At 37.5% G+C, this 13,727-nt stretch overlaps 1 protein-coding gene across 1 annotated transcript; it reads left to right on the top strand.

Moving 5' to 3' along the window:
- The first annotated feature begins 2,621 nt into the window (after positions 1–2,621).
- Positions 2,622–13,062, top strand: cratb (carnitine O-acetyltransferase b). The gene is made up of 15 exons (XM_067497026.1): positions 2,622–3,031; positions 3,401–3,625; positions 4,594–4,712; positions 4,960–5,013; positions 6,148–6,313; positions 6,468–6,642; positions 7,538–7,628; positions 8,171–8,258; positions 8,357–8,457; positions 9,537–9,656; positions 10,170–10,292; positions 11,048–11,183; positions 11,266–11,328; positions 11,411–11,548; positions 12,177–13,062. Exons 1-15 carry the CDS (start codon positions 2,981–2,983, stop codon positions 12,378–12,380), a joined length of 1,854 nt encoding a protein of 617 aa, XP_067353127.1. The 5' UTR covers positions 2,622–2,980; the 3' UTR covers positions 12,381–13,062.
- The last annotated feature ends 665 nt before the right edge of the window (positions 13,063–13,727 follow it).

Below are 13,727 nucleotides of genomic sequence, written 5' to 3'. Positions count from 1 at the left end.
CAGCAGATTTTGGCATTTTCTGTATTTCATTTTATGACACATATTGCGACTTTTACCACCCCTGTTCTAAACAAAGAAACAAATTAAAAAAAGAAATGGTAGCAAATTTAGAAACGTTGGCGAGCTAATAAACTAGCAACATAGTGAAATGATGAAGACTAAAAATCCCATACAACTTTGTTTTAAATGCTGAAATAAAAATTGCAAGTGGAGTAAGACGTGATGATTTTAGAGAGAAATGGAAATGGTTTGGGATTGCATTAATAGTCCTCACTCATGTCACTGTTGGTAAATGGTAGAAAGACAGCAAAAAAAAAAGAAAAGAAAGAAAAGAATAAAACACCTGGAGTCACCTTATTTACCTTCAGTCTCCATCTGTGTGTCTCCCAGAGGATTTTCCTTCAATAGAAGCCAGTGACCTTCGCCTAAGTTCACCAACACCATTAGGTTTCACTCAAATTAATGAGTTTTCTGTTTAAGCAACTGTTTGTAATTGTTCTTGTGTTCTGTTATTTTTAGAATGATGTGATTGAAAAAAATTGTCCACTAGGAACCTTTGTCTTCAGGGAAATTTTGGGACAAATGTGAATGTATAGGGGTAGCCTACATATTATAAAAAGTACTATAAAAGAACCTTTGGTGCATAAGGTTGGATGAAGGGCATATGAAAAGTGATACAATTTCATTTTTTCGTTACTATATTTGATTTATATCTAAACTTGAGTCGGCACCGCTTTAGCACAGAAGAGTGATGTTTGTATCATCTGGTTTCATGTGCCTGCTGGATTTGCCCATACAGATGATATGAAGATCAGTATTTAATACTTTTAATCTGAAGCCTTTCAGAAAAACCTCCTGTCAGCGATTGTAGCGTTGAATGTTGAAGGACTGGGTTTTGGTGCAATGTAATACTCTGTGTTTTTTGGGGGGTTTCATTTAGCCTTACTGTTCACAGTGACAAATCTGACAGTTTAGTTTACTGTATGTATTTTGCTTGTGATAAAGGTATTTTTTGATATATTGTCGTGTGGAAGTACAGAGAGTTGTGGGAGTACAAGTCCCTGAGAAGAGTTGAAACATTTCAGATACAAGATTAACTTCATCATATTACAGCTGCTATCTGAATTTGGGCAGTTTTGCATTTATAATATAATCTATAGAGAGTTTTTATTGTTTGTACATGATTATTCTAATAGGTAAAAGAAGATGTGCATTTTGCAAATTATGTGCAAATTCTTATACAAACAATTTTATATCTATGCAGTTGAAGAAGCTGGCTTCAAGAGAAAAGTCTAATAAATAATTGTGGAAAAAAAGGTTTTGGTCTCCTTTTATTTGTTTATATGATGAAAGGCAGGAATTCTCCAACCTTTAGATAAAATTTAATTAAAGACACAGACTGTATAAGATTTCTAATGTTTTGCATTTCTCCCCACTGGACTAGCAAAGAAATATTTGTTTTTATTTTAATTTTATTATTTTTATTTCAAATTTCAACATATTCTATTTCATTCATACATTCTTAATCTTGAAAACAGCATTCATTTACCATAATGTTCTCTAAGCTTTTTAGGACCTTTCAGTTGTTCACATAAGATTTAGCTGCAGATGGAACTTTTAAGTTCAAATTTACATTTGTACATACACATACATAATTTTCTTTTGTTGTTACATGTTTAAAAGACATTTCATATTTTGATACATTCTACTTAAAATCATGTATGTATGCAAGACACATTCCAAAATAGTGAAAATAAAAAAATACACTTTATTCTTTTTTTGATAAGTGTCAAACTAGTAACTGTGTTAAAAACATAACAAGTGTGAAATGTTAAAAGTAAAAATTATTATGTCCTGCTGATCTGTACATTAATACAACTATATTTTTTAAAAAAAGTATATACATAAAAAATAAGTCTATTAAAGAATCGTGAGGTGTTCACTCTACTTCTTGTCTTTTAGTTTTGTTATTGTATGTTTGTGATGTTTGATATTACACATCAACTAAGTCCCCCTGACCTCTGACTGACCCATTTGTTATTTTTCTGTGGATTTAGTGATAAGTGCCCCCAATAAAAAAACAACTTAACTACTATAAGGGAAAATGTTGACTAATGTAACTAGATTTATGTTGGGAAAATATTTCCATCCTTTCAAACTGTTGAACTTATAAAGAAACTAAAACCTTCTAGTAACAATTCTAAAGAGGAAAATAATGTAATGCTTTGTTAACGTACTCTATCACATCTTTTTGTCTTCTTCTTTGGTAAATAAATCACCAGAGTAATAAACTCCCACTCATTGTGCCCCAGGGACAATAAAGCTGAGTGGTCATTCTTTCAAAGCCCCTCGACCCTCACACTGACACATCAGTCACGGTATCACCATTGACCATTTGTGGAATAGCACAGCGTGTTTTCAGTGCTCATACTGGGCCACTCACAACTTAAAGACGAAACTGAAAAATCATGAACCAATCCGTTAATTTGTTGAAACATCAAACTTTTATTTTTGTAAGGTCACTGCGCGCCATCTTGTCGATGCAACAGCGCCGCTCTGCGAACAGACGCGGTAATACTGTTTACGGAAATACGTTCACGTCAACACGTGTGCAGACGTGTGCGTTGCTTCCACTCTACTTCAGTACGTGAATCTTTGCATGCTCGCAGTCCGCAGTGACAAAACATCGAAGAGCTTTGTCTTTATCCCCTGCTCACATGTCTCCGGAGTAGGATCTATCGAGCGATGAGGACGCGCATCTACGTCCACCGTGGAGAAGTAGAAGAAGAAGAAGAAGAAGACGAAGAAGAAGAAGTAGAAAAAGTAGAAGAAGTAGAAATAGTAGGGGGGTTGAGCTTCACTTTGACGATTTGACCCTGTGTGTAGATCTTGTGTGGAAAAAAAGTGAATAGAAAATAAACACAAAGCTGCTTTTTGCGACACAGATGCAACAGAGAGTCAATCTGTGATTTAAGGAAACATGATTTTGAGAAACTTTCAACCAGGAAACTGCAGGACATGGCTGTCTCGGGTGAGTCTGTTTTCTGTTTTTAGTTTAGGACACTGTTGACACATTGGCCCGTTTCTCCACACACACACGCTGGTTAGCAACGATCCTGTAGAACGAATAAAAGGCAGCAGATCAAGTTGTCAGAGGCCAATCCTATCTTTCATACTTCCTATTTTGATACGCCTTACTGTTGCCCTCCTTTTTGGCGCTGGGTCAAACCCTCTTGGAAGTGCAGTGTGCTGACATGCAGATATACTAACAACACTATAATCACGCTTTAAACGTTTGCATTTGATTTGACCGTGACCTCAAAGGTGTTTACGGTGCACAGCACAAACACATTTCTTCCAGTTTTCATGGAAATATGTGAATATTTATCTTATCTTGCAGGTTTCCTCAAAGCAGGAGCTATGTTTCTTTTCCTCTGTGCCCCCTCAGCCGGTGCCCCCTCTGGCCCAGACCCTGCAGGGCTACCTGAGGGCTCTGGAGCCACTGCTGCCTCCCGAAGAGCTCAACCACACCCGCAGGATTGTGCAGGATTTCTGCAGACCAGGTGGTCTGGGCGCACAACTGCAGGAGGGTCTGGAGAAGAGAGCAAGAAACACCAAGAATTGGGTCTGTGTCGACTGGTGGATCAGTGTGAGACAGATGTTAGAGATGGATATGGGTGTGTGTTTAGCTGATAGTGTATTTGGTAGTGTCATGGTTGAATAATAGTACACTTTGGTGTTTTAGAAAATAATATATAATATATGAAGCCCACAAGAGGGGCAGTACCTGTATTTGGCCTCCTATAGAAGATTGAACTCTGACACAAAATGATAAAAAAAAAAATATTTACATATGTCTCAGGTTATTTTAGGTTTTTAGTTTTTCATTTAATATGTTTCCCAGCAAAAATGCATAGAAGCATTCAGACATTTCAGAGCCAAAAAAGTTAGTCAATGAATGGATCAGTCTGCTGATATTGACATTTGATCTGGTCTCAATGCAGGTTCTAACTGATTTTTAATGAAAATAACTTTTTGGGCCTTATGATCAAAATTTTGCACTGCGCTATGACATTTTATAGAGACCCACGTTAATTTATTTACTGAGATACAGCTCAGTCCGGTAATTAATATTAAACATATATTACTTGCAACCGTGTTCACCTCTGGTGTGACTTCAATAAAGTCATAGCGTCACAACTGAGCACAGTCTCAGAATATGGACATCTCTTTAATTAATTAATAATGAACATAATACACATTTATCAAGGTTTAGAAAAATGACAATGACTGTGTACTACAAAATGCAACATAAGATTTACAGCATATACAACTTTTCAAAATAAGTGTTTCACAAAAAAAGTATTCAGCTTGAAATAGGAAACAAGACCAACAAACTAGAGTTTACAAAACAAAAATATGAACTCCTAAGTAGGACCTCCTTTAAAGAAACAAGTTTTTTGGTTTGTTTTTTTTAGTTTACAAATAAACAATCTTCTTAATGAAGAATTTTGTTTTACACCTTATGTGGTGAGGTTGAGAGCAACTGGCCTAATGATTTCTGTAACTGTCATTGTGTGTGTGTGTGTGTAGATTTCAGACTGTTGGGTGCAGTGGGCATACTTGGAGAGCAGACAGCCGCTGCCTGTTCACTCGAACCCGGCCATCTCTCTGCCCAGGAGAGATTATAATGACTGGAGGAGCCAGTTGGTGTGAGTCAGCACTGATACACAACACCGACAATGACACAGCAGAGGAGCCACTAGTGGCTGGTTAAATGTTTGCAATTGCACTTTGATTAAAGCTCAGTAAATACTGTATATTTAAAAAAACTCTAAAGAGTAATTCAACACTAGTAGCTGATTGTCCTGAATATTGATTGTTTCTGTGTAATGAATTTCCATCTGTGGTTGTTTTTATAACAGCAAATCTGACGACAACATGTTTGTGTCCACTCAGGTTTGCATCCAAACTGATCGCAGCAGTTCTAGACTTCAAGGCTAAAATCAACACGTAAGTCTTCACACATGTTTAAGCTGGAGCCCAATATTTATTGCTGCTAACTTGCTGTCTTTTAACCTAATGTAAGACATAATTGTCTTACACTTTAATTAACAAATTTATCATTGCTTTAAATGTTTATGAAGAAAATATTCAGATTCTTTGCTCCTATAAAAACAGTAAATGTGCAAGTTTTCTTTCCAAGCAAAAAAGGAAAAATTTTAAAGGAAAGTATTTAAATGAAAATAAAAATTTTGACTTAACTGAGATTTGTATGATTTATTTGATGATATATATATATATATATATATATATATATATATATATATATAAAATTCATAATATGGAACCATTATAGTGTAGTAGAAATTTGAGAAATACTAGTACCTAAAAAGATATTTACTGTATGTACAGTAAATTACAGAATATCCAGAGCTGCTTGTGCTTTCTGATGTTCCCTGTATTCAGCTACACCTCCAAATGTGGGTTTTGCTGAGGTCAGCATGAAACAAACACGTTTAATCCAAAGGTGCAGTGTAACTACATTTAAACATTTCACCAGTTCATTAAAAGTGTGGTTATCTGTGCTAAGTTGTGTGTGTTCTGACACCTGTTAATCACAGCCACCATTTTCCTGTCCACCAAACCCTTAACATGCTATCGCTGTAATTTTATCGGCGATAGGAGCATTTAGCTCCAAGCACACAGAAAAGGATGAGGAAAAACTACCAGGATCAGAAAAACATAGAATTATATATTTGGAACACATGATTTTTACAGTGATATTTTTATATATATAAATACTGATGACACTTGCGTGGGATTTTTTTTGCTGTTGGACTGGTTTTCTGTTTTGTATTGCTGAAACCTAAGTAGTACCTGAAGCATGGTTGTTTGCTACTACAATTGTCCTGAAGCTGTTTTTAATTACTAAGTGGTCTTCTATCGTAGAAGTTCAGAAATCCTTGGGGTTCGAAGTGCTGATTGTGTACAATCTGAACACTTCTGCTACTGATGAACACAGAATTTGGTTGATGGCATTTACTGTGTAATCATTATTATTTATATGAAACAGTGAAGGGCGCGAGTCTTCTTGTTCTGTCAGCTGCTCACTTTGTTTCAAATCATAACTCTTGTCTCAATCAGTGGCCAGCTACCAGTGGAATACATGCGAGGAAAGCCTCTGTGCATGGAGCTCTACCCGCTCCTCTTCTCTTCCTGCAGGATCCCTGGTCCCAAACATGACTACATCGCCCGATATGGGCGTTCACGACGCTCGCCAACGCACATCACAGTGGTCCGGAACTACCAGGTGGGGTATCTGTCTCTTATTTATCGCTTTTTTGGGAACAAGTTAAATGACATAACTTTCATATCAGGTCGTGTGCAGTTCTTTAATTTAAATAACATACAGGAGACATGTCCCTCAACACATAGTTGTCTTTGCTTTATTTTTGTCTTACTAGTTCTTTCAGCTGGACGTTTACAACAGCGACGGCTCTCGGATGACTGAGAGTCAGATTCATAGCCAGCTGCTGAGGATCAGGTCTCAGTCCTGGAAGACAGACAAGGAGCCAATGGGCATCCTGACCAGTGAGCACCGTCACACATGGGGAGAGGCCTACAACCGCCTGCTGAGAGGTACATACCAGGACTGCATACCGTCATGTCAGATTGATGATGTAGCCTTTATTGTATATCTATATATACTACTATACTTGGTATGCACTGTAGTACAGTATTGGTGGTTTTATGTATTTTACCCATTTTTAGAAATTTGTCTGAAAATGTGCTGGAGTCTTTAGTGTGAGTCAGTGTCAGTGTAATAGCTGCAAGCAGAGACTTTTTAATTTTTTATTATACGGTATTTGTCAGTCAACATGTTATATAAAATAGGTAATTTTCTCCACATTCACTGTTCTTCATCTTCGATTTTTTATTTCCCAAAAGTTGCTTATCGCTTTTCTGTGCGGAGAGTATTACGGATATGTTTATTCCACTTATTTGATAGCACCTTTAAAAACAGAGTTTTACCATATCCATAATTCAGCGTGGAATATAAAAACAAAACAATGATAACATAAAAACAAATAGATAAATAATTAAACAAATATAATGTTTTTCTGGTACCACCCTGATGCGAACTAACACCCAGTTAATTCTGGTTGGTAAATCAGTCTGAAGCTTCAATCAGCAATGTTGAACAGTGACTGGGATTTGTAGATAATTGGCTAATATGTGCCAAATTCCTATGTAACAATATTTAAATGTTTACATGCATTTAGGCCAAATTAGTGCCAAACGAATCCAGACTTGCAAGAATGAAAAAAGTCCTTAACAGTTAAAAAAAATTTGTGTGTTTTTATACATTTCTCTGAATAAGTGTTGTTGTGTGACAGTTGCGCAACAACAGACTTAGCGCTAAATTTGATCCTGAAGTTTCTAAACCCTCAGTGTTTTTTTTTTTCTTGTTTTTTTTTTTGTTTGTTTTTTTTTTTCTTTTTGTCTGTTTCCATGCTCTCTGTGTGTGACTCAGACAAACTAAACAAGGAATCAGTGCGGATGATAGAGACGGGACTTTTCTCCTTGTGTCTGGATTCTCCAGTCATGAGGATATCCGATGAGAAGTATGCACGCACACACATAACCCACTCCAATATAATCAAAAAATGTCTCATAACACACACTCAGGTATTTCTGTTTTTGCGTATTATGTTGAGCAATCCTATGTGTGCGCTCAGATATTATTGTACCCTCTGTTAATATTTAGATTGAACTAACATTTGTTACTTGCTCCATAATGAAATTTCATTGTAGTTGCTCCTTATTTTATTATTTAAAAAATAAAGAAAGTATATTGTTAAATTTGAAAAGGGCCGCAACCAGTGGTGGTAAGTACATCAGCTTCTTAGTGGATTACTAGATGATTACTGTTACAAGGTGATGTACAACCAACAGCACCAAAGCCCTAATATATATTTTGTTATAGTGAGTAAAACTGATAAAAGAGCAAATCCTCATACTGGAGAAGCTGGGACCATCAGTTGTTTGGCTTTTAAGCTTGAAAGTTCATTCACCGATCAATCAGTTAGCGATTGACTACTTGTTCACATTAATATCACTTTTTGCTAAGTGTTTTGCTCCTGTGTGTTACGACTGTGACTGACAGGTATGCGAGCCGTAAAGCCGCACAGATTCTGCACGGAGGTGGGACTTTCTCCAACAGTGGCAACCGTTGGTTTGACAAAACTCTGCAGGTGAGAAACAGGAATATTCACATATTAGGAGGATTAGAATATTAAGGAGTAGTTTCTGCAGAAATTAAACTCTCTCCTGTCTGTATTTGATTGAGCAGTTTGTGGTGGGCGAGGATGGCTCGTGGGGTCTTCTGTATGAACAAGCCACAGCTGAGGGTCCACCCATAGCAACACTGCTGGATCATATTCTGCAGTACTGGTGAGATAAACGGTTAACAAAGAAAGACCATGAGACCAAGTTTCACATCATCTTATGTAGTTGAATAGCTTCCTATATTGGCTCTTTAGCAGATAAAATGTTTCTCTGTTGTGAAAATTTGAGGATTCAAATGTTTTTTTGCATTCCTCTCCTTCCTGTTTTTCACTTTTAGGCCTGATTCTTATTTGAAGATTGTGTAATTTCTTCCTGCAATAAACCAGAAAAATTTCATTTTGTCTACGCTGGCTTGTGGTCCTGCAATTTGGTCCAAACTGAAATGTCTCAACAACTGCCTTCAAGCTTGGTGCAGATATTAATGGTGTCAGAAGATGAATTCCTAGAATTCTGGTCAGACTGTCTTTTCTTCTGGCACCATCTTAAAGCTACAATGTGCAAATTAAGCTAGTGCCCATATGAAGCTCTAAATCAATCTACTCTGTCTCCCTGCTACACTGTGCTTTGATCATCTTCAAACGTTTCATCTAGGGCCATATTCCATTTTATTTGCATCTTCAGCTGTATTTTGAGTTGCAAGCACACGCTAAACTAAACTGCCTTCTCAAAATCAACATATTAGCCTTGTAAATGTTAACACAATTGCTGGTAGTCAGATCGGCTAACATGACTTTATTCTGCTGCTGATGTTCAGGTTTTCTTTTTTTTTTTTTTTTTCTTTTCTAACCTAAAATCTGAATCTTCACATTTGTCTAGCTTGTCTGGGCCAGTTGTGATTTGCAAAGTCCACCAGAACATGACTGCTTTGATTTACACATATATTTACTTTTCAGTTTATCCATGACTTGAAGACCTTGAGGAGACAATTAAGTGACTCGGTTCACAGGCACTAGTCTGGTTAACAAGGATGGGCTTAAAGCAACAGTTCAGCGTTTCAGCGTTTTTTTAAGTACAGTAAACACAGGCAAACACAATGATTACCTCTGTAGTAAAGGAGCTTACAAGACCGAGTCAAAGTTGGGGACTATATATTTGACGGAAATGGCTGGATTAGTCCTGCGCATCCTACATTTCAGTGTTCAAGTAATTTGTGTTTTGTTTTTGCTTGTGTTTTTTAACTGCAGTGAGAAACCAGAGCCAAAGAGAGCGCCGCTTGTCCCTCTGCCGATGCCGAAGAAGCTTTACTTTCACATAGACCGAGAAATCAAAAGGGACATTGAGCAGGCCAAGCAGAACCTGGACATGTATGAGATTTCTCAGTTATTTCCCCTTACCAGAGAGAGTCCAGGCTCAGTATGAGCTGAACGTTTGCTTTCTAAATCTAACAATGCCAAAGTGAACTTGGCCACTGGAGTGTAAACATATTTATCTTCTCTGTGCGAAGGTAACCTTGATGAAAAGAGAGCTTTCATCGGGTCGACCACAACCCAAACACAAAGATTTCATAAACTGCTGTATAAATCTGCTTAAATCAGGTGCCAAGATCTCAGTGAGGAAGCAATCTTTTTATCACAGTCACTGTGAAAGTGAACAGGACAGATACTTGAAATACACCACATTGAAAGAGGGTTTATTTACATACCTTTCATAACTCGAAACACTTTATTTTCAATATACATGTACATGTATTTGTCAATAACTAAATGCTCCTGTAGGTACCTTTTTGATTTGAGACTGGTGTGCAAATGGATAATGATTGATAGTACTTTGTACTTAGTACTTTGTAGACTTCTTAAATGTTTTTAAATTTACTGCAGACTGATCAATGACCTTGATGTCAACGTGTTCAACTTCAAGAGGTTCGGCAAGCAGCTTCCCAAGAAGTACGACCTGAGTCCAAACGCCTTCATTCAGGTGGCCCTGCAGCTCAGCTACTACAGGTCAGTGGCAAGAACTGTAGCTGATGGTTAATGTTAGGAGACACATGGGCTCATTTCGCTGTTTATTAGCTGAAACAAATTAATTCTAATGCAACAGTGCTGCAGTGAATCATTCAGGATGTGTGCAGGGGTAAACATCCTGTAACAATAGAGTAAATTTAGTCAGTTAGTTAGACAATTAGCAACCATGCAAACAAGATGGGCTTACTGAAGAGGTCACAGAGGGGACAAGAAGTCACAGGGTGTGTCATGTTTAGAGAAATGCTTAAAATCACCTTAGGCGCTTTGTTGTTTATAAGGCCCAATGGAATGTTGTAGATGGGGGGGGGGGGGGGGGGGGGGTCACAAGATCTACAAAAAGGTGAAATAAAAGGATTTTATTGCTTCAAAACTGGAATGAACAGAAAACCCAAAAAAGGATGGTGAATGTCAGCTGCGTGCATGCGGTTTCTTCATTCATGTTTTGTGAGGGCTGTTCCTTTGTTGGGTTTGAGTATAAATAGAAAGGGTTTGAGAGATACAAGTCAGAAGACACCAACATCCATGTGTTCTTCTCCATGCCAGCATGTATTAAACTGAGATGGATCATCACACTGAATTCTCTCTTCAATGCTTACAAGAACAACTTGACCAAGGAAGAGGGAAAATTTCTATCACATCACATTAAAAAGATTAAAGATAAAAAAAATTCAGTAGTTTTATGATTCGTCTTGAAATTAGATCCATCATAATGCTTTTATATATTTTTTCCACAGAGTTCACAGTGAGGTTGTTCCGGCCTGTGATATCGCCTCTCAGAGGATGTTTCGAGGAGGAAGGACTGAATATATCCGCTCGCCAACAAATCAGACACTTAAGTTCATTCTGGCCTTTGATGATCCATCTGTATCGGTAAGAAACACTGTCTCAATTGTTCCACAGAGCTTTTTTGGTGGGGCTTGTTATTATAGTCTGTATGATCTTTGTGTTGCAGAGGGAAGCCAAGCTGCAGCTCTTCAGGGAAGCTGTTGACGCCTATGCAGAACTCACCACTCAAGTAAAGACCAAGTGAACAAGCTCAACAGTTATTGTTTGTTTTGAACTGATTAAAACTTAAGTTTTTTTTCTGCTCTGCTCAGGCTCTTAAAGGACAAGGCATCGACCGACACCTGCTGGGGCTCAAGCTGCAAGCCATCGATGAAGGACTGAGCATTCCCAAAATCTTCATGGATACAGCCTATGGAGTGGCAACGCACTGGAAACTCCGGACAGGACAGGTATGTTCTCTTGTCTTTTTTTAGGATTTTTCACACTGCTGCCAAAAGAAAGTGGAATTTTGGTGTGTTATTTTAATTATTATTTTACTGTAAGCATTAGAGGAGTTTTCTATCAGCATTCTTCCTGTTGCTCTGAGGCATGTGATATTCTCATAATGCAGCACATTTTTGGGAGTTTCCCGCCATCAAGCTGTTCCTCTTCTGTTTTTTTTTTTTTTTTATGATGGCAGAAACACTGGTGGTTATTTGCTCCTGACTTTGGTTTGATTATGTTCCTCACTGCAGAAACCCTTGTGGCGTTTATGTCTGTAGTTGTGACACATTTTGTGTTTTACTGTTATCCAATTTCCATTGTGTAAAGGTTCATTTACAATGCAATGAAATGAGACACCAACACTTTGTCGTGATATCGATTCATTTGAAAATGATTATTCTGGTAATACTTTACTTATTTGTCAGTTTTGGTCCAGTGTGAGTCCAGTGTGACATCGTGTTACACTGATTTTTACTGTAAACCTTAATTAGCTTAGATATTCTTTTCATTGCCGCATTAGTATGAAAAAACATTTCCTAGTCTCACTATGTCCTCCCGTCTTCTTCATCATCTTCGCCTCTCGTGTCCCTTCAGGTGCCTGCGAACACAGACAGCGTGATGTGTTTCGGACCCCTCGTTCCTGATGGTTACGCTGTGTGTTACAATCCCCAGGCCGACCATGTCCACTTTTCTATCACCGCCTTCAACTGCTGCGAGGAGACAAATGCAGAACGATTAGGCCACACTCTGAAGGACACTTTGTGTCAGCTACAGGAGCTGCTGCAGCCTACCGTGTAGAGCTGCGGCTACAGTTTGTCTAACTGGATGAACCAACCCTTTATTTTCTTTAAACAAACATTTTGTAGAAGTCTTGATGAGGCTTGTTTTTGACATGGATGTTTATTCATGCATGCTTCTTGTAACACTTTGCTACAGCAGTTAATTGAAGCCGGACTCTGAGGTGCTTTTGATGCTTTTTTAAGCTTATAACGAAGAAGAAAATCTTTCTTTTTCTAGCCAGAGCTGAGCTACCAAGTTGTATTATAGCTGCAACAGTGGATGCACTTAGAGGCATCTAATGCTACATTATCTCTGGGTGAAAGCAAAACTAGGTTAAAGCCAACCTGACACTCCAGCATTAATCACAAGAAGCCAAAGCATATATTTGAAAATGGCTTTACTGCTTTCTAAGACATAAGAAGACTAGTAGCCTTCAGGGACTCTGTAAAGAGAATAAATATGATTCGTGTGTTGCAGTGTCATCAGAAATAATAAAGGAATGTTATTTTAGGTTTGCGTTTGAAAGGACCAAAAGTCAAGAAGAGAGTTTTGTTAGTGATGTTACAAAGAAGTTACAGGTACTTCCCTTCTCTCTGAGTGCAAACGCACAAATGTTCAACATGTATTTACTTTACTTTGTAGTGCATGTTGTTCTGCTCTACACTTGCAGGACTGGTCAATAAAGTCTCTTGTCACATGATTCCTGCAATAAATGCTTTGAGAGTGTGTGTATGAAAATGTTTCAGACTACAAACACCTACTGTGTTATGTTATCTCAAGGCAGCAGAAATCAGTGAGCCTTGTAGTAAACCACAAGACGCGTTGCGATATTTTTGTACATGTTTAACTTTACATTAAATACAAAAATCAGTTGCAAAGATCAGTTAAACTCAAAACGGTAAGCTTAATTTGAACTGAATAACGTCTTAAAACGAGAAGGTGTCCCACCACATATAGTCAGGCTTCACTAAATTCCTGGTGTCAACAACATAGTCATTGTGGGACTGTATGAAGAAAAACTGTTCAAGTGTACAAACGACATCACAATGTATTCTGATGAAATTTATTATTTAATACATTTAGGATTTAATGTTTATTTGTGGCTTTAGATTTACATTTAGGGATTAGTAGTAATTTCTTAATAGAGCATTTGAAAACTTTATTTTTATTTTTAGAGTTTGAAGTTTTGTGCACCGTTGTTAATTTTGTTATTTTATTAGTGGTGCAACATTTTGCCAAACTTGCAATTAATGAAATTATGTGAAACATGGGGCTTTTGTCGCCTCCGGGGGTCTGTAGGTGTCTAGTTGATATTCCATCTTGGAATTTATTGTAAACAACAGCTGTGGGATATTATACTTGGCA

This window comes from Channa argus, chromosome 1 (genome assembly GCF_033026475.1).
Source record: "Channa argus isolate prfri chromosome 1, Channa argus male v1.0, whole genome shotgun sequence".
Lineage (NCBI taxonomy): Eukaryota > Metazoa > Chordata > Actinopteri > Anabantiformes > Channidae > Channa > Channa argus.
Note: the sequence above shows the minus strand (reverse complement) of the source record. Positions and strands in the feature narration are given on the sequence as shown.

Coding starts and splice junctions, on each gene's coding strand:
- cratb (XM_067497026.1), top strand. CDS start 2,981: ATGATTTTGAGAAACTTTCAACCAGGAAACTGCAGGACATGGCTGTCT. Junction 3,032..3,400: donor GCAGGACATGGCTGTCTCGG/GTGAGTCTGTTT, acceptor CTTATCTTGCAG/GTTTCCTCAAAGCAGGAGCT. Junction 8,259..8,356: donor GGTTTGACAAAACTCTGCAG/GTGAGAAACAGG, acceptor TTGATTGAGCAG/TTTGTGGTGGGCGAGGATGG.